Source organism: Haemorhous mexicanus, chromosome 2, assembly GCF_027477595.1.
Source record: "Haemorhous mexicanus isolate bHaeMex1 chromosome 2, bHaeMex1.pri, whole genome shotgun sequence".
NCBI lineage: Eukaryota > Metazoa > Chordata > Aves > Passeriformes > Fringillidae > Haemorhous > Haemorhous mexicanus.
This window is the reverse complement of record NC_082342.1, coordinates 4424773-4448916: the sequence shown is the minus strand read 5'-3', so window position 1 is coordinate 4448916 and position 24144 is coordinate 4424773. Positions and strand designations below refer to the sequence as shown.

The 24144-nt window shown below is 35.9% G+C and overlaps 1 protein-coding gene across 7 annotated transcripts in view; it reads left to right on the top strand.

Annotated features, from left to right (window-relative positions):
• The window catches only part of DCAF6 (DDB1 and CUL4 associated factor 6), a 75071-nt gene that overhangs the window by 9926 nt on the left and 41001 nt on the right, over window positions 1-24144 (top strand). For all 7 annotated transcript variants that reach the window (XM_059871884.1, XM_059871875.1, XM_059871921.1 and 4 more), the window contains exons 2-8: window positions 6249-6310; window positions 12571-12663; window positions 15257-15442; window positions 18820-18933; window positions 20016-20151; window positions 21023-21237; window positions 23028-23121. In XM_059871884.1, coding sequence (XP_059727867.1) covers window positions 6249-6310; window positions 12571-12663; window positions 15257-15442; window positions 18820-18933; window positions 20016-20151; window positions 21023-21237; window positions 23028-23121 — 900 coding nt within the window. The remainder of the gene's footprint in view (window positions 1-6248; window positions 6311-12570; window positions 12664-15256; window positions 15443-18819; window positions 18934-20015; window positions 20152-21022; window positions 21238-23027; window positions 23122-24144) is intronic.

Here is a 24144-nt window from a genome sequence, read left to right as displayed (position 1 = left end):
TCTCAGAGAGTAGTTGTATTTGATCATCTGACTGCTTTCAAGGATTGAATAAATATCAAAATTGCTGAAAACTGTCATATTTTTCCTCCTGTCACAAAACCGCACTTGCAGTCTGTGACAAGAACAATACAGAAGACTTAAATATGGGAAGTGTAAGGATATCTGTCAGAATGTGGTGTACTTGTGAATGAAATCCACTTAGCACCAGTCAGTACAGCACAGATAATGTGCCTTCCCTGAGAAAGGTACTTGTGCTTTATCCTACATTTTTTGTCACTGAGAACACCTTAAATACTTTGTATTAATGCAGCTGAATTTTATGAAATCTTTCAGGCATACACCATGGTAAATATCAAACAGAAATCAAAGCCATTGGTTTAAAGCTCAAATGCTTGTAACCTTACCAGTTATGGAGCTCAGTGGAGGCTTATATTTGGGAGTGTATACTTTCAGTATCCAAAACATGTTTCAAAGTTAATTACAGCCATTGGTACTAACCAAACACATCTTATCCGTGCTCTTACCTACAGTAAACAATTTTTGCAGATTCTGTAGAAGCAAACCTAAACAGAAGTATTTTCTAAAGTGATTATTTATTACCCTAAATGGTGTTACATTGCTGAACTACTTTTTTTTTGGTTGTTTGGTTTTTTGTTTGTTTTTGTTTTGTTTTTCCTTATTTGTTTTTGTTGTTGTCGTTTGTGGGTTTTTTGAGATCAGATTTTTTATTAATATACTCACCATGAGATATTATAGTTGCTGATTTATAATTTAGGGCATCGTGTCCTGTCTTCTGTAGTTTCTGTCTTGGTGTTATAATATCTGAAAGTTTTGTGTTTCTTAATACCTAAAGTTCATTACTTGAGCCTATTTTAGGATTTGAGTACAGGCTTGATTAGCACCAAGTTGTTTGATGCTGGCTGGTTAGTAGCAAAACTCTGAAATATTAAAATGGCGAAAAAGTCTCTTTCTAGACAATAAAAAATATTTTGTGTTTTCTTCGTATTGTTTATTCTTTCACGCTTTTTGATGTGTCATTAGGAACAAAGAATAATTTGAGTTATCTGCTTTGAACTTAAACCATAATGAAATAGTTGATCATAGTCTCTTGAAAGGTAGTCTTTTAAACATTGACAGAACCAAGAGTTATATTTTTTTTGGAATTTTTGCAGTTCTGCTGAAGAGTGAAGAAATATAACACAGAGCCTTGTTCAAAGGATTGGAGGTTACACCCATGGATTTGGTTTCTGGCAGTACTGCTGGTTCACTCTTTTCCTTTGATAAATTGTTTGAGCCTTTGTCACAATGGTTATAAAGCAGGGCCAGTGTTGGCCTACATAGCTAACAAGTGATTTCTAAGGTTGTAATTAATCTTCATGAATTTTAACTTACCTTGATGGAAGTTAATTCAGTGCTTATTATGTGTAGTCCTGTTTGCTTTATGGTATATGGAGAATTCTGGTTGCTGGAAAAATTGTGTTTCGATGTGGATCAGAAGAGTTTGATGTAGTTAATCAACAAAATAAACTATATACAAATGGGGTTACTTCAGAAATGCCTAAACTGTACCCTGAAAAACCAAGAGAAGTTTTGAAATGCACTCAGAGTGCAGGATAACATGTGCTCTGCATTGGGAACAGATTCTGGCTCCATTTCAGCTTTAAACTAGGGCATTCCAAATGTCACAGCGAGCCAGCGCTGAGGGACTTGGCCTTGCAAAGAGCCAGCTTGATATAAATGAGTGTTCATTTGATAAATGGGGTCTATTACTGAATAAGGGTTGTCTTTTAACATCTTATACTGTGCTGGTGCTGCTTTGGATCAAAGTTTAGTTAAATTTCTATGGAGTACAAGTGTGCTTTAAAGCTAAACCTTCATCATGAAGTGATCTGTTCTTCTTCATGGGGAAACTTTGGAGCCCAGTTTTAAATATATGAAGGTTTTGCATGCTCAAAACATCTAACTTGTCTGCTGTCATCAGTTCTGAAGCAGCTTTGCCTAAGTTACTTACAAAAGAAAGGTATGTGTCTCTCTGCCAAAACGGGCACGTAGGAAGCACCTGATCAGCAATTCTTAAACTGAGGATTGTGACCTAAATGGTGTCGTAAGGACAGTGAGTGGGGAGTACAAGGGATGCTGTTTTATTTTGGTGTTGCTCCCTGAAGTGAGATTAGAGCACTGCCCAGACACCCAGGCTGGGTAATTCTCCAAGTGGGAGTTGCAAAGCAGCGTTTGGTTTGACCTTGTGCACAGTGGATGTTTTGAAGAAATAAAGTTACAAAGAAACAGTTGCAGCTTCTCTTTCACCTGCTTTCTCATATTTAAATTTGTATCATGAATGACTCAAGGTGGGGCTTCTTTCATACAAAGAATGGTCCCTAAGTCTCCAGCTTAATATAAACTAAAAACATTATTGATCACTGCACTGTGAGTTTCACTGTACCTTGAGGCTTCAGTAGTGCATAATGTTTGGTGAGAATAGGTGGATGGCTAAAAACTGGGGATATTAGTGATCATTGTACTGAGAATAGCGCTGAACCTTGAGGCTTCACTTGGTGCATAACCAGTGAAAATGGGTGGGTCGAGCATTAGTTTGACAGCTTTCCAAATTTCAGCTGTGTAAACACCGGGAGGTCATCACAGCCATCTGAAATTTAACAGGGTGCTTTTTTTTTTGTTTTGCTTTATTGTGTTCTTGTTAGTAAATTCACCTTAGCAGTTTTGAGCAAACCCCATGTGTCCAGTGAGATAATCTTGGTGATGACAGCTTGATCACTTGATCCATGTCCTAGGCCTTATTTGAATATAGGAAACAATATATTGAAGCACCTTCACAGAATTAAATTATTGCCTTTCTAGGGGTACTACATAGTTAAGGGGGAAAAGAAATAGTTTCTGTCTTGAGAGCCTGTTCTCAGTATTGGGGTGGGAAAAATCTAAACATAGCAGAGGTCTTGATGCTGGTATTGTAAGAGGAAAGTACTTTGGGGTTTTGTTAGAAGACTGGGTTTCATCCATCATTGTAGCTGAAAGGGGAGCCAGGAGGGCTACCTTTGTAGGAAGGTGGAAGGAACTGGCAGCCTTTGGATTAGGTGAATGGGAATGAAGGATTTTTGAGATTTTTGTCACTTGGGAGAGCAGAGCCCTTGACATGGAGAATCTGACTTTTAGGAAGTCCAGCAATAAGAGCTGAGATGCTGAAGAGTAGGTACAAAACAAACCAAGAGGTATTGCTTCTTAATTTTTTTCAATGTCATAAAAGTGGATCAGTGACAAAAATATTCAAGTGACAAATTCTAATACTTACTGCAGCATTTTTTATCAAACCAAGTGAACATGTGGGAGTCATTGCTAAAGTACAAGGAACGCAGATTCACTGACTTTGCTCAGCTTTTAACGACAAAAGCAGAGGCAGTATTTTCTTCAGATCAGTTTATTTGTGTAGTTCAGGTTTTTATTTAAGAGTAAAAGCACCACTTAGGATCTGGTGGTTCTAGTTTTGAATGGTCAGATAAACTAAAACAATCAATTCAGTTGTCTTACTGCATTTAGTACTTAGTCAAATAAGAGGAGGTTTGGAGGCAAAACATTTTAACTGCTTTCTCCCTTGCTCCCTTTTTCCTTTAGGGATATAGAAACTATTTAGGTTGTAATTTTGTTTGTATTTAATCCTTTCTCAAATATATAGATAAAAAATGATCAAAGGATAAATAACTAAACACATATATAACAAGTCATATATGCCATCCTAACAATTAAAAAAATGTTTTAAATGGCCAGGTGTTGAGTATATGAGACACCTTATGCCTGCATCTCAGGTTTACCGAGCCTTGTATAGATACTGTGTTCTTATTAAGACCAAAAATCCTAATTTAACAGCAACAAATTGATCATATCTTATCATCTTATTTTGTCAACAGATTTCTGTAAGGAAATAAAAAATTAAACTGAAAATGTGATTAGAACACAGTTATTGTTTTTTACTTGTTGGTTTAAGTGGTTTGGATTAAAACCAGAGCATACAGGAAGGAGAAAAATCTGTTGCTCTGTTTGTCTTTAAAAATTAGTTTGAATCATCTTTGGTGTTTGTATGTACAGAGGATTCTCAGCAAGCACCTGCCTGTTGCTCTGCAGACATCACCTCGTTCCACATGTATTTTATGCACTTGGTGCAATGCCCAACAATCATCCACTGCTATCAGATTTTTTCTGTTCATCAATGAAAGTGTGATGGGTCTGGCAAACACTGTATTTTTGTGTTGATCTATGGAGTATACAATTCTTAGTGAAGTTATCCTATTGGAGGTAGTGTATTAGTGCTCTGTATTTTGCAATACAGGAGCACCCCAGAAGCGAATTTTTAAGTTTCTGTTATGCAAAGTGATAGCCAAGCATGCAGCAGGTGCTATTTCCCACCTCAGCATTCACATTTACTTACAAGCAATTGAAGAAATCAGATTAACCTCAAAGTAGGAATCTTCGTTGAAAACACAGAAATAATTTTATTTGAAAAAATAAGAGGATTTCACAGAAAGGTGCAATAAACCAACCATTAAGAATCTACAGTCAAAGTGTGTTCCTGGAGGGTGAAGAAATGTGTAAGGAGAAGTGGCAAAGAAAGCCTAGTGAACTAGGTAGATGTGCACTCCTTGATGTGTATATCAAAGAATGCATACATTCTTGCTAGTAGAGCATGGTGCATAAGATGTCATTATTTTAACCTTCTCTAATTGTGCTTATTCCTGGTTAACAGAAATTGTAGCACCTGAGATGTCACAACTTCAGTGTTTATAAAATGGGGCATGAGGGAAGTCTGGCTTTTATCTTTTTAAAGCTGGCTCAGGCGTGCTTTAAGTGCAAGCACTTTATAACCATTTCACCCACTAAGTACCTCCTCTTGAAACAAAGTATGATCTTCATCTAATGTGGTACTTGAGCAGTGTTATGAGAAATTTTGAATTTTGGAGGTGGCTTCTACTTCCAGCAAAACTGAGGTTTCTAGCCCAAACCTTTTGGTGGAAGGAAGGCTGTGTGAACATTGGACGGGGTGCAGGTGTTGGTGCTGCTGGAAGGATGTCCTGGCCTTGGAGGAGGGAGTGGGGCGGGGATGCTCAATGCCTGCTTCCAGACAGGTGGTTGTGAGGGACCAGGTGTGTATATCAGGTGTTCTTTTGTAGGGCTGGAGAGTGTATGGGAGAAATAAAAAGCATTCAGAAGAAGTAAGTGGAGAGAGGAGAAACTACTTTTCCAAATATGTGCGACACTGCCAGAGGCAACACTGAGCTCTGACATGGTTCTGCCTTGAGCTGAACCAAAGCAAGTTCACAAATGTAGGATTTTTCAGATGTGGATTCTCTTGCTGTTCTTTTCCTGATTCTAAGTTTTTAAGGTTCGTTGTGAGTGAATTTCACAGTTACATATTTGGAAACAGTGCAGCCTGGCATAAGCCTACAGTCTGATGCTCTTACCTGGAATTTTGTTCTGAGAGATGTGCTAACACAGAATTAAAAAAGGGATAATGGTCCTTGAGCTTAGAAGTTTTGGGATTGAAGTTAAAAATATTAGATTTACCAGTATTTGTCTTTTCTGAGAGTGCTTTCTGGGGAATATTAGGTTCAGCATAACCTGAGAGTTGGAGCCATGTGTTGAAACATCTAGTTCAGGAAAAGACCACATTTTTGTCAATATACTTTGGTTTTCCTTCTTCATGTGTTTAGTAGTGTTTTTGAGTGCAGTGGTAAAATCAGTTTGTACATAGAGTATAATGACATGAAAGTTCTTGGGGCTCTGTCTTCATATGCGTTTATAGATTTCACCTTTCTCCTTCATCTCTTCTTTTCACATACTTTGTATGAAATGGAATGTTACTGGTCTTAAATGTAAATTTTCCAAATGCAAGGGTTGTACTGCTTGAACTATGTTATCGTAGCTCCCTCTCAGCTAAGTGAAGCAAATAACCACAGGATTAATTTCTGTTTTCTTGCTATTAGTTTTAGAGGGAGCATCAGCCTGTGAACCTGTGAAATGTTCATTTTGCCATTTCTGTACTCCTATTAAAGGTGGTGAAAGAACCAGCAAATGTCATGCTTGTCTTAGGATTTGTAAAATGAGAACCATATGAATTGTTTCAAGATATAAATTTATATTCTGGTTCTTTACTGTTTAGGTTTTTACCTGTGAATGGTCATTAGCAGGCTCTTAACTACTTTCATTTTTAAAAGTTATGTAATTGGTATTTTTCTTCACAGGGAGAAGAGAATTTATCCAAAGATTAAAACTTGAAGCAACCTTGAATGTGCATGATGGATGTGTAAGTCACTTGTTGCTTTTTTTTGTTAAAAATTGGTAAATTGTGATTTTGTTGCCATGGTAATAGCCCCTCAACTTAAAAAGGCAAATATCTTATATTTGTACATTAAAGCTGAGCAGGACCACTCTGCTTGTTGAGATCTACATCTGAATTCTCTTGCTATTTGCTTCTTCTTGAATATCTGGCACTTTTACCATTGAAGCAAAACAATATCCCATTCCTGTTGTGTCTATTGCTGATTGAATTAATCTCTCCTGCCATTTAAACACATTCCTACCTTTTCAGTTAGGACTCATCTTAAACCTGGAAATGAAGTATTTGTTTTGTTTTGTTATACTGTGTTGAATTAAAAATTTTTTAGTGTTTTGAGTGATTTATTTTCCAATTTCAAAAAGCAAATTATCAGGTGCTACATGCTGACTTATAGGCAATGAAAACAAAAATAAGCCTTCCTGAAAGGCTTATTTAAATATTAATATTAATTTTTGGAAGGGGTACAGATATTTTAAAACGTACCCTTTTAAATAAAGCTTTTACCTAAACTAGGGTCAGGACAAAGAGGCTGCCATGTTACCTCTGAGGATTAGAGCAGAAATTTATGGTTGTTAAAGTATTTGTTGTACAAGATATATGAAAAATGAAAGTGTTCTATAAAAATGAAAATGTAAGTAAAGCTTTTGTACTTAAATGTGTATTTCGAAAACTGTACAAACATAATGATTATTTTAGCTTGAGTTGCTTGGACTTTTAATTGAGGAGCAATGTAATTTTAGACTAACACAGTAGTAGTTTTAAGGAACAAGTGTTGTTAACATCCAGCCTTCTCGAGATCAGAAGTATGATTTTGATGTGCCTGTGTTTTTGTGAGCCTGTACAGTCTGGGGAAGGCCAGGATTAGAACTGCTGTGTATAAATGTGAGCTACTTTTCCTGTACTGACTACATTATAAGTTTAATATTCTAGTACAGATGGTGGTGGTGTAATGACACAAATATATACATTTCTCTTTGGTTTTTTTCCCGGTAAATGTTACAAGAATGATGATGTAAGGTCTCTTCCAACACAAACAATTCTCTGATACTGTGTGTAATTATTAATTTTCATCTTCAAGATTGTAACAGTGATACTCTGCTTCCAAATTTCTTTTCTAAGTAATTTTTCATCTTCTCAAATACTTAAGATTAAAAATTTCAAGTTTATTTTCCTGAAGTTGATTAGGACTTTTTATTTAATTTTTCTTTATTTCCTTGTAAAAAAAGTAATTTTTTCCTATTAAAATAGAATATAGGAAAATATTATTTCTTCACTACTTGTTAAATGTTAAGTGACTGATCTCTATTCAATTATCTGCCTCTATGTCATGTAATAAAAGTTGCAGATTTGGTGTTGGCTATTGATGTTGCTTTAATCTACTTGATGTATATTTATTTAAAAACTTATTTTGATGTGATTATGTTAGCTTTGAAAGTATGCTTTTACATATGGCCTAATTGTTTCAGTGGGTGGAAAATACTTAAATTGTAAACTTACAGTATTATTTGCAGGTGTTTAAAATACTACAGTATTTAAATACAGTATTAAAATTTTACAGTTTGAAAAAACATCTTTAGAAGTTAAATTTGCTCAGAACTCTAGCTTTAAGGAATGGGCTATTGGGAGCTCTTACCTCATTTACTGTGTGGTTTTTTGCAAGGAATAATCTTTTAGCGCTAACAACCCCTCAATATGATTTCTTACTATTTGTTTTTAAAAAACCTGTGACATAGAAATCAATGAAATTACAATGCTTGTACTGATTAAACTTCTTATCTCTTTATTACCATCAATGGTAATTAGGCCTTTTTTTTTTTCCCCCCCCACAACTGTTGACTCAGCATGCATTTCAAATGTAGGGAATGAATGCCATATTGTCCTATTAAAAGGTGCTTCTGGGTTTGGTTTTTGGGTGGTTGGGGTTTTTTTAATGCAGGTTGGATGTCAGGGATTTGGGGGTTTTCTTTGGTTGCTGTTTGATTGATTGGTGTTTTTAAGAAGTTTTTCATTGTTCTGTTGAATAAGTTTATATTTTCTATATAAAGTATGCTATGTAATTGGACACGGTGGACAACTTACTTAAGGCAAGAAATTTTTTTACTAATTGAGCATAAAAGTAAAGTCTAAGTTTCTGCCTGTTACACAGAAGAAAGATCCTGTGGGAGATACAACTGTGTGTGTAACCATACCCAGGCAGGATATCTGTGTAGAAGGGAATATTCCATTAATTACTTCATGTATCCACGCTCTTGTAACAATAATATTACCATAACACCTTTTGTTTAAAGTCTGAATATTTTCACCTCAGAATTCAGGGGCAATTCTCTTTGAAACAGTCCCATTTTCCCCTTGGTTTGAAGACACAGTTTCTAGCAGCAGTGTGTGAAGCAATTGAATTGGTTCTACAGAATTACTGATGTCTGCCAGTAGCCTTATCATCCTTCCAGGGCAGGATTTGCCTCTTTCAACAAAGTTCACATGGTCAAATTCAGTAAGATCATTTGTATGCCAGAACTTGCCATTTTCTGTGTTAGCTGTAAAGGGAGCTTAAGAAGATGAGGAAATGTACAGAGGTGGGTGAGCTGTTCTGTATGAAGTGATTAAATCCAAAGGAGAAATGTTGAAAGAGAAGCAATCTGGACCAGCAGCAATGAAGTGTGAGGAAAGTAGAGGATAAAGAAACTCTAAACCATATTGAATTGCAGTAAAAATATGGATTATTTTCTTCCTGGTTTGGTCCTGTGAAAGCTGAGGAAGGATAAAATGCAGAATGTAGATGAAGCATTTGACATGAGTAAATACTACATTTTGAAATAAAGATTACCTGAAGGAGTAACTTCTCATTTCTATGTACAGCATTCAGATCAATAACAAACCAGCATCCTTCATGGCATTCATCTCCTTCAGGATGGCACTTGGGAACAAGTCCTTTTCAGATGTGCTCCTCAAAGCCAGGCTTAAACCAGTATAGGGAGTTTGTATTTTGTTAGAAACAATTTTCCCCTTGTACTCCACAGAGGAAAAGCACTGCCTTTTTTATTCCTTCTTTGCTTGGGGGATATTCCTGATATTCTGGATATCTACAGCCATTTTTATTTCTTTTCTTCTATTTTTGTATTCTGTTAATATCTTCTGTTCACAAAAGAGTTGATTCTGAGGTCACTTTGCATGGAAGCGAAGACTTTGCTTTTTTGGTTTTTTTAAGGATTGGCTGCACTGCCTCCTGCATCATCTTTGAGGAAAACATGGGGATAGTAAATTTATATCTGACTAATTGACTAATGAATCAAAAGTGCCTGCTGACTCCTTGCAAGGCTAGATGAGTGACAAATAAAATTAGATGCAATTAATAATAGAGTGGAGTACTTAATAGAAAAAGCTAATTTCACACCCTTTGGCTTTTCTTACCTTGTTAATAACTGTCTGTCATTTGTGTTTGATGTTTCCTTTCTTCTGGGTCCAACACCCTTTCCCAAGGTTTCCAAACTCTCAGAATAAAAACTGTTACATTGTACTTTTAGTTGGGTGTAGAGTGGCAGTGCAGGTAGTACAATATGTAACTTTTTCAAAATAAAATGCAATTTTCTACCCGTTCTTGTTTTACATTATATTTTAGTAGTTTACTGCCGTGGAATGAGGAGAGAGCATTTTTGAATTCTGGTTTTTTAGTGATCCATATGCAAATTTATTTGGGTTATTCAGTGTTGGTCAGTAGGTTGTACTGAACACTGTGTATATTGACTGGGAAGTCTCTGAAAAAAGCCCCAAACAAGCTGATTTCACTGAAAAACTTTGTTACTTTTGAGTTATTTGTTGCTAGTAATGCTGAGAAGGTGATTTGCTGCAGAATAAAAAAGCCTGTTTAGTTGCAGACTTCTAGTAATTTGGTTGTGTCATTCAGGATTTTTTTTGAACCAACTTTGGACTGGGCAGGGTATATTGAAATTGCTTTACTGAGGCAATAATTGCAATGAAATTGGGATTTTGGAAGAGAATGATTGATGTCTTGTGTAGACTTGTGATGTTGCAATTTAGATAATCTAGTCTCTCCTTTGCATCTTCAGTGTTTCTGTGCTTTGCTGTCATTCGGATTTTGGGTTTGTACATAAATATACACATCCACCCCCTCAATTTGTTTAATTTTTTGTGCTAACTTTTCTTTCTCATATCATGACTTTAAAATTTTTGGTAGCTTCCTTGTTTTTTCAGTGTTTCATTCTTATTTCTATTCCTGTATTCTTACATTAGCATTTTGGTTTCTTTAGGGCAATGATAATAATACTTTTCTGCCTGAGAGGAAATGTAGATGAAAATAAACATTGCTGGGTTGTGTGTTTGCCCTCGCTGTAGTGCTGTGCAATGTTTGACAACATTTTAGAGTACAGCCATTGTCAGGACAGGTTATTTCAATGATAGATGGTTCTGGGGGCTAGTTGAAATTGTGGTTCTTGGTGATTGACAGACAGAGTTATGAAATCATAAGAGTAGCCATGCAAGGTCATACCAAAGCTCAGTGGAGCCTGAGAACTTGGCCCTGAAATTGGCCAGCACATATTTTTGAAGGAAGTTGAGACAGGGCAAGCAGACAGTATTTGATGGGTGTTCTGGAGAACACATCATGCTTTAATGGGTAGATAGAGGTGGAAGCTGCACCTTTGTTTCTGATCATTTTTCATTTCTCTTTGATGAATATGTATATCCTTCCACTTCTGGTGTTTAGGGTGTTCCATAACAATGATTTCCAGTTTCATTAAAAAGCCATGTGTCATTGGATTGTTTCGTTTAAGGCCTTCCATTTTTTGTACTGTGAAGATCCACAAAAAATTATTTTTTACTTTTTCCATGTCATTCATGCTCTAATAAGCTTCTATAATTTCCCTTCCCTAGAGCTGTACAAATTATTTGCTCCTTCAATAAAAAGTGTTAGATATCTGTTAGCACCCTAGTAGTTCCTTGTCATAATTTCTCTTCCCAAGTGGGCAGTAATAGAAATGGAGAATACAGGAGCAGGATGTGAACCAAACTGTGTAGCATAGGACACGTGGGATTGGATGTATATCCTGCTCTTCTGTGCATTTCCTAATAAATCCTAACAGTATCTGATTGCTTCTGAGCACTGAGCTAGCCCTGGCATAGGCATGTTGGTTTAACACCAAGATCTCTCTTCAAGTTCCTCCACGTGAGAATATCAAGGTGCTGTTGTCCCTGTGATCCACCTGAAACTGCTAGCTCTGATTTTGCAACTAACCCCCACTCAACTTGCCATTAAAATAGCAACTAGAATGGGTGTATTTATTTTAAATAAAAATTATTTTTATTGGGTTGGGGGGCTCAGAGTGAAACATTTGAATTTAAAAAAAAAAAAAGGCTTAAGAAAATAATTCAGAACAAAGTGGGGTTTTTACCAATTCTGTAATCCAGTCTGGTACATCACACTAAGGCAGCTGTTCTGCCAACAGAATCTAGCCAGCAGAAAATGGTGATGGCTGCAGTTTGACACTTGAAGGTATTTTAGAGGCTTACTTGAAATAATAATGGTCTTGCATGCAGTCTTTGGTGCTTGTGCATGATCTGCTGCTTGGAGGATACCTTTTGAGCTTCCTGGATTTTGAGTGCTTTCACAGCTTTGTTTCACTGACACATTTAGCACAGTCTTGTGAAAAGGAGAATTGATAAGGAAATGTATTGTAAAGCTCTCCCAGTACAATCCTGTACCTCACTGTAGGATTCTTCTTTCCCAGCCTACTCACACTTTTCAAAAGGGATCTGGGATGGATTCTGCAGTGCTTTTCCCTGGGAAGGTGTGGTCACTGAAAAGTGTGCAAAGCAATGGATGGTCAGAATTTGGATATGGTGAAGATGTAGTAATGAGAGCACTGTGATGCCCTCCAGTTCAAATTCGGAGAACTCCCTGTGGAGTAGATTTGGTACATTAAAGCGCCTGAGTGTGTAAAATTGTGGCTACTGTGGGAAGCTTAATTTACCTGATGAACTCTTGAGAGGCAGAGGGAGTAATTGAGATGCCATAGGTGAAGCAGGTGATTCCCTTATCAATTTGTTTTAAAAACACAATTATTATTTTTTAATGCTAGCTGCTTAGAAATGACATCATTTCACTTGAATTTGTTTACTCCTGTTTCTATAGTGTTGGATGAGTATTAATGTTTTATTATGGTGAAAATTGAATTAATATAAGTCTAAGCAATATTTTTTTTAAATTCATGCAGGTGAATACAATTTGCTGGAATGATACAGGAGAATATATCTTGTCTGGTTCAGATGACACCAACCTGGTCATTACTAATCCCTACAGCAGAAAGGTAGGTTTGTTTCTGGCTGCTTGTAAATTTTCAAATAGGATGCAAGTTATTATTTTTCAAGGCATTACAAGATATTTTTAAATATATGAGTTTTCAGATATTAATTATTATGTGAAAAAGATAATATCATGCACTTCCTAGTGTATATAAATGGGAATAAAATCTCACAGTGCTTTAAATCTTGAGAGTTCTAATCCTTTGTGACATTGGTATTATCCCATTTTACGGTACATGGCTGGGCACAAAGGGAACATGGTCTCACCACAGATTAGTGTCAGGACCAGCAATAGGATTCAGTAATTCTCATGAAATCTTGTAGTCACATAAACTGTTTTCCTCTCATTTTAAAATACTGTGTTTTTTGCTCTGTGTAATCTAGTGTATGTAATGTCTTTCTGTGTAATGTTGTTGGGGTGTCAATCTTGATTAAAATAGTTCACTCCAATGTAAAATTACATTGCCTTGTGTGTGCCTGCAAGTGGATGGAGAATAATTTTTACTGAAATAAGGGTTGCAATGCAGCTGAAAGACTCCCAGTAGTGCCAGCTGGCATCCATCAGGTAGTGGCACTGTTCCTCACCTTTCTCTTGAAGGAACTGCTGATAGTTTGGTAGAACAGATGCTCTGAGCTGTGTCCTCTCAGAGGCTGACAACTAAACCCCAGGGATATGATCAAAAATTAAATGTGTGGGAGAAACAGAAGATATGGTGGAAGAGAGTTTGAGTGGAAAATAATAGTTTGCTTTCCTGAAGGGTTGTGGTGCTTTGGAGTGTTGCCTGTGCCTATAGGTAAGGCCCTTTTGCTCACCTCTCCAAGTAAGCCAGAGCTTCCAAACTTCATCTCTTCCTTTCAATTTTGGTGTCAGCCTGGCAAAGTTCAGATCAGTATCACTAGGTAGGGTTTCTCTTGGACTTGGAGTTCTGCTGGAAGAGTGGTATCCAAGACAGCTGTGAAGTGGATCATGGATATATCCCAAAGTGAGTGTTGGCAGAGTGACTTGCAGAGTAAGAATTTTTCATGCAAATAAAGGATGTTCAATGTTGTCTATTTTGCAGAGTTTATTTTAATATCCTGCTATGGGATAATTGCTCATTATATAATTTTTACATTAAAATGTTGTAATATTTTAAAAGGTGCTGCAATTTAAAGCTTTATGCTTTCATGGGACAGTTTTCTCCCCCTGTTGTGTACTACTTCTCTACTTAAACCTAATGAGGAATGTGGGAGATGTTTAGATGTTTTGGTTTTTTTTATTTTACTTTTCACAGTTAGCTGAGTTATTTATTTTTTGTAACAGCAGAGGAGAAGATGATTTTTGAATTTCTTTTCCCCCAATACATGCAAATGCAATTATAAACCAGCAGGTATCAGCAAGAAGACTCAATAATCAGTGTTATTCCTGAATTATACTAGAGATGTGATTTCTAAGGAGTGTTACTATTTTTATGTTAGCTTAATTTTTTCTGGTTTGAGTAAGAGGATCTATACAGAAAAAGGCAGCAAATTGGTATCAGAATGTTGTAATTCTGTCGTCTTGGCAAATATCCTTATTGCCATATTTTCTGTTATTATCTAGGTAGAGTAGCAAAAATAGACTTCAGCCATCAATATTTTGTATCTTTCAGAATATGCAGATACATTTAAACTTTTTTAGTGGGAATCATTTAAAAGGTGTGAAATAGCTCTTCTGAACTGTTAGGCATGAGCTGCTACTGATAGAGAAACTTCATTTGCAAAATACTTCCTTTGATTAAGTTAATTGAGTGGAAATTTGGAAGTAATTTTCATTCTGTAAACAACTTGGTGAGTATTTCTTTCCTAATGGGAGTGGTGAAAATGCAGTTTGGTTCAAGTGCTGCAGATGGGAGAAATAAGAATATGTTTGCTTGTTCACAGGAAAGCATGTGGAGGTTTTTTCAGTTTTGGTAAACTAAATATGTGGGGAAGAATAAAGAGTCACCACAAAGTGTTTAAAATCAGCTGTGATGGTGAAGTAAATCATATGTTTCTCTGCTTTAATGTAGATGAATGAGAGTCTAAGTCAAGTCCTGGTTTATTACCCTGTATAATCAAGTTCCTAAATGTTTATTTATTTTTGGCTTGTTTCAAAACATTCTTTCTTGTAAACATCAGTTCTCCTTTTTAGAGTGAGTTTAAAAGTAACATAAAATTTTAAAGTCTATAGAGTTGGCTTGGATTACAGTGCCTTATTCTTCTTGATTTACAATATCCCAGATCTTCTAAGTCTCTCCTCACTGACGAGCTGAGTGGCTGTGCCATCACCCTCATGTTTCACTTTGAGAAACCCGGTGTGCTCTGGAACCAGCATTGCAAAAACTAAGGTGGCAGCTGCATTCCAGCCCTTGTGTTTTGCTGACTGCTTTGTGCAAGTGCCTGATCAAAGTTGTCTTGTAGAACCACGTTGTTCTTAGAAGAAATTTGGTGTAAAGGCAGCTTCTCTGTTCTGTTGTACTGAAATGTAGGTCCCTGGCAGCCTGTGCATACCTGGTATTTCTCAGTGAGTTTTTTCCATCCTTTATTTGCTTGGAAAACATTGACCTACTGCAGCCTCCTTTTTTCTTTGTTGTTCAGGTTCTCACAACGATTCACTCAGGACACAGAGCCAATATTTTCAGTGCAAAGTTCCTACCATGCACCAATGACAAACAGATTGTTTCTTGTTCCGGAGACGGAGTCATTTTCTACACGAATGTTGAACAGGATGCAGAGACCAACAGGCAATGCCAGTACACCTGCCACTATGGGACTACCTACGAGGTACCTCCTGAAATAAATCATAAGTTTAAGATGGGTGAAATACATATTTTATTGTATTGTTGCCCAAGATTTTAACCAGACTGCTGAGAACTTTGTTGCAGTGAGAGTTACAAATTTTGTTCTGTCTTGTTTCAGTTGCTTTTTTTTTTCCTTTTAAAAAGTAGCCTTGAACAGAGAAATGTGCTGTCTAAATTAAATTGAGAACTTTGCAAAAAGTTGTACTATTAAAACCACTTTGCAAACATGAATTCACCTTCACTGAAGGAATATTCTGCATGCAAAGCAGATTAAAATTGAGTTCTGAATTTCTTCCTGAAGTAGGCTGGGGGGTAGGGGAAGTGACTGTTTTGCATTTTTATTTTTATTCTTCTCCCCTCCCCCCCCAACTCCTCCTCTCTTCCCTGAACTTTTCAGCAGTTTCATGCCTTTTTCACAATTTAGATTCTTCTAAGAAATGCTTAGCTCAGCATGTGTGAATAGCTTAATCTGAAAAATGTGTTTACAGTTGTAGATAATTTTTCTATTGTGTATTCTAGTTAACTCGTTAGGTGTAAATTTAGCCACAGTCTTTTCAGTCCTCCCATGGCAGTTTTGTTCATATAAATTAGGCGAGTGAGGAAGCAAAGTATTACTTAAGTTAGGAAAATAGAAAGATTTATTGTTCTATCTGCTTCTTTTAAATAACAGCAAAAGCTGCTGCTTGCAAAACTTACTGTGCTTAAAATAGAAAAAATTGTAATTTTTTTGATAGATTATAAATGTTCCCGTTTCTTTCACTATTTATTTGTTGGGGCTTTTTTGACACTACTGCAGTACACACACCGGGGAAAAAAATCCCAAATCCATTGGGTTTTTATGTATTCAGCTCACATTTCATAGCAAGCTTTTAGATCACTTTCCTTCCATGTTAAGGGAACAAAATCTTTCCAATTCTTTTTATGAGAAGTTTTAATTGTGTGAAAAAAGAAAGCAGCTGAAGTACTGCCAGAGTTAATTTTTCCTTTAGTAAAAGTGTCCTTATGGTTGTAATTACATCAATTACATTTCCCTGCTATATTGCACCATCAAAATGGTCTTATTTGGGATGATTTTTATTCAGCAATAATATTAACAAGAGGGCATTATTGTTGTTTTGAATGACAGTTTTGATACAGTTTTGGTTGTTTTTGCTGCTTTTAAAAACTGTTAATGGAAGGAATATCAAAATTTCTTTATGACATTGACTGTTTTAACAACTTTGTCTCTTTATGAAGTTATTTTTCTTATCCTGTTTTTGCACTGAGGTTGGGAGGTTCCTGGAGTGGGGAGATAGTTTCTAAATATTGTGATGGTACTGCTCAGCTGTACGTAACCACATCATCATGTTAAATATAGAACTTTGACTCACTGGGTTCTCTAAATAACAAAAGCTAAAAGCTGCCCCTGAGGTACCAATTCTAAATTTGAATGTGGATTTATGCAGCCCTTGGAGTTTGGCAGTTCAAGACGTTACAAAAACGTGAAACAGAAGAATGTGGAAATTGGTGTAGATTGTTGCAAACTGTGAGATATTTGTACAATTGTTTTCAGTTCTCAGTGAGAATAAGAGAGGGAGAGGCTATTGAGACGTGTTTCTGAAGAATTTATTGTTTGTACAAGACTTTGACAAGTTTGTGTTTTCTCAGCCAAATCTTTTCTTTATTACCCTTCATGTGAATTGCGTTTCAGAAAGGAAATGTGCTTTTACGAACACCTCTTACTTTCTTGTTTTAAATACAGTAAAGTGATCATACAGCGATACACTTTTAAAGTTAAGTAGCAAACAAGTTTTTAGTTAGTAAAAAACAAATTTTATATATATATTTATAATGTGTACTTGTTGAACTTAATGTACTTAAATGTACTTAATGAACTTAAATGTAGTTAATATTGACTCAATTATTGGAGCTTGCACTTCTCTATTTCTCTGGTTTAGTGCTTATAAATCACTTAGGATGTTTGTGAACGCTGGACATAAAAGTTGCCATGTGCAAGTTATATTACATGGATAGGGTGAAATTGCATCAGTGTGAACAAAAATAAAACACAGCTATTAGAAATAAGAGCTTGTCACATTCAGCAACATTATTGGAGCAAAGTGTTTTCACTGAAAGCTCTGCTAAATGCTTAAAGAATTTAGTGGATTGCTAACTTTTATAACTATGCAAATAAAATTAATTTGAATGAAATATGTAGTGAAAAACAGTCTTCAATGTGTTACACTGATATATTGAAGAATAGCGGTCATAGCTCAGCAGATCTATTGGTATTCAAACCTTGCCTTTGTTCAGCAAGTTATACTTATTTGGCACAGCAAGCATTGTCTCAGTTACTTTGCTGAGCCTTAGAAGAGAGGATGAAGCCTTCAACTGTTACCTTTGTAACCCCATTTCAGGTAGAGAGATTTGCAGATATCCATAAGTTACTTTTATTAAGAATTTTGGGAGGTGGGAATGATAAATCATCTCATTTAAAATGTTAAAGAATCACTCATGCTCTGTGTTCCATGAATGTATTACACTATTAACCATTGTTGTTGTTTTATAAAATTCCACTTATAGTAACAGAAGTGTAGGAAAATAAAAATACTGCCACAACATTCTCTGTTTTCTCTTCTAAGAGACAGAGTGTAAGTAAACTGGTATTTCCTATGCATTCACTGACCTGTGGAATTCAGGTAATATTTAACATTATGGTCACCTGCCTTTTTATTTTGTCTTGAGGAGGCTTTGAGTGAAGCTATTCATGTGAGACTCCATCTGAGTTATCCCTAGCTGGAGAAGGGCTGAGCTCAGGAAAATGGTGCAGTACAGTGCTCTCTCAAAAAAAAATTCAAAAAAATATTGCAGTGAGGAGGTAGCTTGGTAGCAGCCTTTAATGCAGACTTGCTGCAGGGAACTACCTAGGATGTAAAGGAATAGCCCAATGGGAATAAAAGCCATTTAGTATTTTCAAGGCATTCAGACTTCTGAGGACTTTGTAATTGTCTCCTATTACTTGATAGAGAATAAACAGAGCTGTTGTTGGTTGTTGCAGCAAACTGATACCTTATCTGAAAAGTGATTACAGTAAATGTATGTTGTGCATTAAAGATAATAGAAACAACTGTAAGCCTTGATCTGTGGATATTTAATCTTATTTACATTTACATTTAAAAGTTTCCTTTGACTTCAACAATTCAAACCTTTTCTTGAAAATGAAGAAACATCATCAGTTTTTCAATTTTTCTCATTACTTCACTGGAAAGCTTGACTTGAGTCCTAACTGCCTTACTGCTGCTCCAAATATTGATGCTTTTATTTTTAAATTAGTGCTATTTCTGGAGGCATTAATAATCTTATTTTTTTTCTTTTGAGCAGATTATGACAGTACCAAATGATCCCTACACTTTCCTCTCTTGTGGTGAGGATGGCACTGTGAGATGGTTTGATACTCGCATCAAAACAAGTTGCACAAAGGAAGATTGTAAAGATGTAAGAATGAAACCTTTTAATAAAGATTTCTTTAATAATAATAATAATAATGAAATAAGTAAAATAAAATATTAATAAAAATCTTTTTATAAAGATTACCTAAATGTAGAGCTGTGCATCACACAAACACGTGACATGAATTCTGGTAAAGCTTTTAGAAATAATAGATTTCAGGGTCACTGGTGGAGATGACAGTATATTTCCCATGAAACAATAAAGTTTGGGGAGTCTTTTTTTTTTTTTTTTAATTTTAATATCACCTTTGGCATTTTTTACTTTATGAAAACACATTTATTTTATAAAAAATATTTGGTGTGAGGCTTCAGATATGGTAGAAAAAATCATCTGTTGAAATTGAATCTTTTAGTCTGGTTTATACTAATTATGTAGAGTGCAAAACTAGAGGCAAAAAATGAGCCTTGTGAATCACCTGCAGCCTTGTGTTCTTGAGCATCCTTTGTCCCTTTGTAAGAAAAGATTTAGTAATGAATTATATTAGATTACTGGTATTTCCAATGTCCACTGTGTTTGAATTTTAGAAACAATTTTAATATTGAATTGGAACAAAATTACAAAGTATGTATTGCTAGTCTTGATTATTTTGTTCAGCCTTGTGCACATTTACCAGTTCTAGGGGTTTCTTTCATTTTTTTTTTTCCCATTTACCCAGTTACTTGCCTGTAGATGGAACCTATTCTGATCCTTTAATTGATTTAAACTGTTTCTGCATATTTAGTACTCTTCCACCTCCACAGTTACTGTGTTTCCATAAGAAAATCCAATGTGCAAGGTAGTTTATAAGTTTGTAGTTCTTATCTTATCTATTTTTAAATGTTCCTGTGTTTTTGCTTTGGTTAGGTTTCTTTTTCAGTTGTTCTGGTACCAGCTCTCTTTCTCTGATGGTTTTCCTTCTGTGCAGTGGCTTTTCTGATAACACATTTATGATCTGTCTTCACAGGCCAGACCTGTTTTCTCAAAATCTCCTTAACTAAGGGAGGGGCCTGTGTAGTGAAACAAAACAAAGAATTAAACTTCAAATGTTCAGAGCTTTTATTTCAATGCTGCATTTTTGTGTGTTCCAGGATATTTTAATAAACTGTCGTCGTGCTGCCACCTCTGTTGCTATCTGTCCACCCATCCCCTACTACCTGGCTGTAGGCTGTTCTGACAGCTCAGTGAGGATTTATGACAGGAGAATGCTTGGCACAAGGGCAACAGGTAGGAGCCACATTGTGCAGTGAGCATTTCTACCCACTGGCAGTGCCAAATTCAGGTTATTTTCAAAATAGGTGGTGAATGACTCAAGTGTAACACTGCAGAAGTGTAACTTTCTTCTCTGGGAACTATTGTTTGTAATAGTAGAGTCATTTCATTCTAATATTTGCTAATGGAGAAATCTTCAAAGAAGTAAACCTAATCTCTTCATGCATCTCAGAATGCATTGTGTACTGAATGCAGAAAAGGGCATTTTGTAATGTCTCATATTTTGTCTTGAAATGTGTGATTCCAGGATTCCAAAAAGCCAGGGATTGCAGCCTCCAGTGGTCCACCTGAATTCTTATTAAGTTCTTGTCTTGTACTCCACCATGCTGGAACTTGATGCTTCTTTTTGGGGGGAGATCTTATGAACTCCATAATATCCTGCACTGTGCTTGCCTTTGTAGTGCAAAGGCACTAAATTCCTTTCTCATTTGTGTGTAGATATGGCTTTGCATCATTATTTTGTGGTTTTTGTTCTAAAAGTTCCATTTATGCCACATTTGGCAGATAGCTTCCATACAACATCATGTGATGGGTATGTGAGACATTTATATAAGTGAATGTGTTTTCATCTTTTATTTTTTGTTATGTACATAGAATTTGTAAACAAAAATAATAAAGATTGTAAAATCTGCTATGTCGTCCTCCAGATTAAAATAATTGCAGAAAAACTACAGGATACATGGCTTTTCTCTGATTCTCTTTTGTTGGATCCCAAATAAGGGGTTTATTGAAACTGTTGAAAATAAGCATTAGTAAATTTGTAATTCTTTTCTTTCTCCTCTCTTTCCCCTGTTTTTTTGTTGGTTTTTTTTTTTTTTTAATAAAGGAAATTATGCTGGCAGGGGCACTGTTGGAATGGTGGCACGTTTTGTCCCTCCTCATCTCAACAACAAATCCTGCAGGGTAACATCCCTGTGTTACAGTGAAGATGGCCAAGAGATCCTTGTGAGCTACTCCTCAGATTACATTTACTTGTTTGATCCCAAGGATGACACAGCACGAGAACTTAAAGTCCCTTCTGCAGAAGAGAGAAGGGAAGAGGCAAGTGGTTAAGATGTCCTCCTTTCATCTTTTATGTTTTATAGCTTGTAGCACACAAGAAATACCATCAGTTGTCTTCCCCTTTAATCTGAAAATAATGTTGCTGGTCATAGACTGAGAAGTGACAAGTAGATTGTCACAAAAATGGTGCATTTTTAATACATATTCATTTATGTATTTATTTACAATATTTTGTCACTCTGGTTTTCCTTCTCATCTGGTTTCCCTCTCGTAGAGATGAGGAGGCATCTGCCTGAACCTTGGGGCATAAAATCAGCAAGACTGGCAGGTCACTCTGTGTTCTCTTACTTTTCATGCCATGAGAAGTGTATTCCTTGAAATGAAATATTAATACTCCTTGGTAAAAGTTATCATTTCCTGGCAGATATGAGGGAGTACAAGATGTTTAGATCAAGAAGGTGAGCCACTGTTACTGAGCAGTATTAAAATTTTCAAAATTCAAGCAGTTGTTAATTATCAGCTCAGTTAAAATGATGCTGACCCTTCCAATCTAAATTTTCTGATCAATATTTAAAAAATGCCTTTAACTGCAATGAAGTTGTTTCTGTCTCTCCCTCCACTCTCCCAACAATCCACTGCTTTTTTCTCTGGTGTTTTGCTCACCCTTTCACAAACTCTGTATCCCAAGTTCCTCATCTTTAGTCTGAGGCCACAAGGGAGTTCTCAATGAGTTGTCAACATCCTGCTGTCCTCACCAGCAGGATCAATGTGATGATAATGATGATGATTTCTCTTTCCTTTTTGCTGTAAGAACTGTGATGTTGACATTTCCTTCCTTCTTTTTCTTAGAATCTGTTTGGAACCATTTTTAAATGTTTTCAAACATATTTTACATTATGTGTTTTCTTAGTCAGGAATAGAGTCAGAAATTTTGCTTTTAAATGCTTATTCTTTGTCCTTGTTATCCCTAAAAATATTATAGCTTAAGTATTTTTATTTCAGCCTGGCTTAAAGTTGTATAGAGTAGAAGAAATGTAAAGACTTCTTCCGAAATCTACTAGTGGAGTCATGAAAGTTAAAACTTTTATGTGCTTTCACCACAGGCATTTAGTTTAAAATTGCCAGCAGTTTTTGCATTGGCTGGCTGATTTGGTTTGGTTTGGTTTCTTCATTTTTGTTAAGGCCAGAAATATCCAGCCAATATGCCTGACTTTAAACTCTAACCTGCCTTTCTAAATGAGCAAAGCACTCGCTGTTTCTCTTGAAGTTGGTGAAAATAACACCACCCATTTAGTGATTGTTTTATACTTCCTGCTGTAAAAAAAGTGTTATAAAAGCTGAAAGAAATTAGGTTGAAAAATAAACCAGAGTTTATTTGCATAAAGTGTTCTCTTTTTTTAATGTCTGATTTTTTTTCCCTTTTGCTTAATTACAAATCCACATTTTGTTAAGCTGAAACTCTTATATAGTTTTTAATGTGAAGAGGTAAATATTTCTGCAGAATTGAGGCTGAATTTAAGAAAATCTTAACTATTATTGGTCACTATAGTAAGATTCAATTAACATTATGAAGCTAGTTTAAAATAAAAGCTGCATTAGTTCTGGGAGTTATTTATTCAGGCTGTTCAAGCTAAAACTTGTGCATTTTGTTGATAAGTGTTGTGCTTATTCGTGGTTAGTCCGAACATAAGGCTGACGTTCTGTGTTTTGGTGACAGATATGAATTTAGGTGACTTAAGAAAATAGAGATTTATCTTTAGGCTCAGAATTCTGTACTGTAGAACATAAATAGCTGTGTGATGCTTTTCACTCTTTTTTCTCTCTCCCAGTTACGTCAGCCTCCCGTTAAACGTCTGCGGCTCAGAGGGGATTGGTCAGATACTGGGCCAAGAGCAAGGCCTGAGAGTGAGAGAGAGAGAGATGGTAAAAGCATTTGCATTTCAAAGGGGGTTGGTGTCTTTGCTGCTGTGTTTTGTTGGGGTTTTGTTTTGGTTTGGGTATTTTTCTTGCTTTGGGTTTTATTTTCCAGTTTTTCTGAAGAATTCCCAGAATACATGCTTCAGATTGTCCTTGGGTTATCAGTCAAGCCTTAAGATGGTTTTCTTAGACTTCAGCATAGAGCTGCTACTGTACAATGATTTTTAAAATTGAAAATATTGAAAATATTCTTACCAGGAAAATTATATTCTTTCATTTAGGCTGATGTAATAAAGGAGAGCTTTTTTTTCATTGTCACTGCTCAGGGGCTAACACCAGCACTTATTTCTTTTTTTTCCCAGTCACACCTCATATGCAGTCACAATTACAAATGAAATGCTCTTTAATGGTTACATTAGGGGACTGGAATTCAAAGCAATAGGATTCTTATATTATACTTTTCATTTTTATAATGTCATTTAGTGACACAGGGTGGGTAATTTTATGCTTATATTTTCGTGTTTATAATATATTACTCAATTGCTTGAGATTTTAGTAAATAAAGCATTTCCAAAGCTTGCATATCAAAAATTGGGATACCAAGGCAGGGCAGAGCCTTTTCTGTCACTCATCTTAATTTTCATCTAATAATGTGTTTCTGTTTAAATCTGACAAGCTGTGGGATTCCAAGTATTTGACTCTAGTTCCCTTAAATCTTCCTCCCTTTTCTGCTTACAGTTTCCCTTTCCAGATTTTCTGTGCTGTTGTTCTCATTTTCCTGCTTCCCCAAAATAGAACAGAAGTGTCTAGGATTCTGTACCTGACACAGGCAGTAGGAGATGCTGTTTAGGGAGAGAACACAAGCCTGTCCTCTTGCCTTAGTCTGTCTTTTTCCTCCTCCTGTATTTGGAATTACTGGATTAGAAACACTGGGGGGTGTGATCCCATCTGCTCCTTTACAATCTGCATGTGGTTCTGTTGCCTGTGGGCTTCTGAAACCCTTTTTTTTAATATGTTGTTAATATTCCC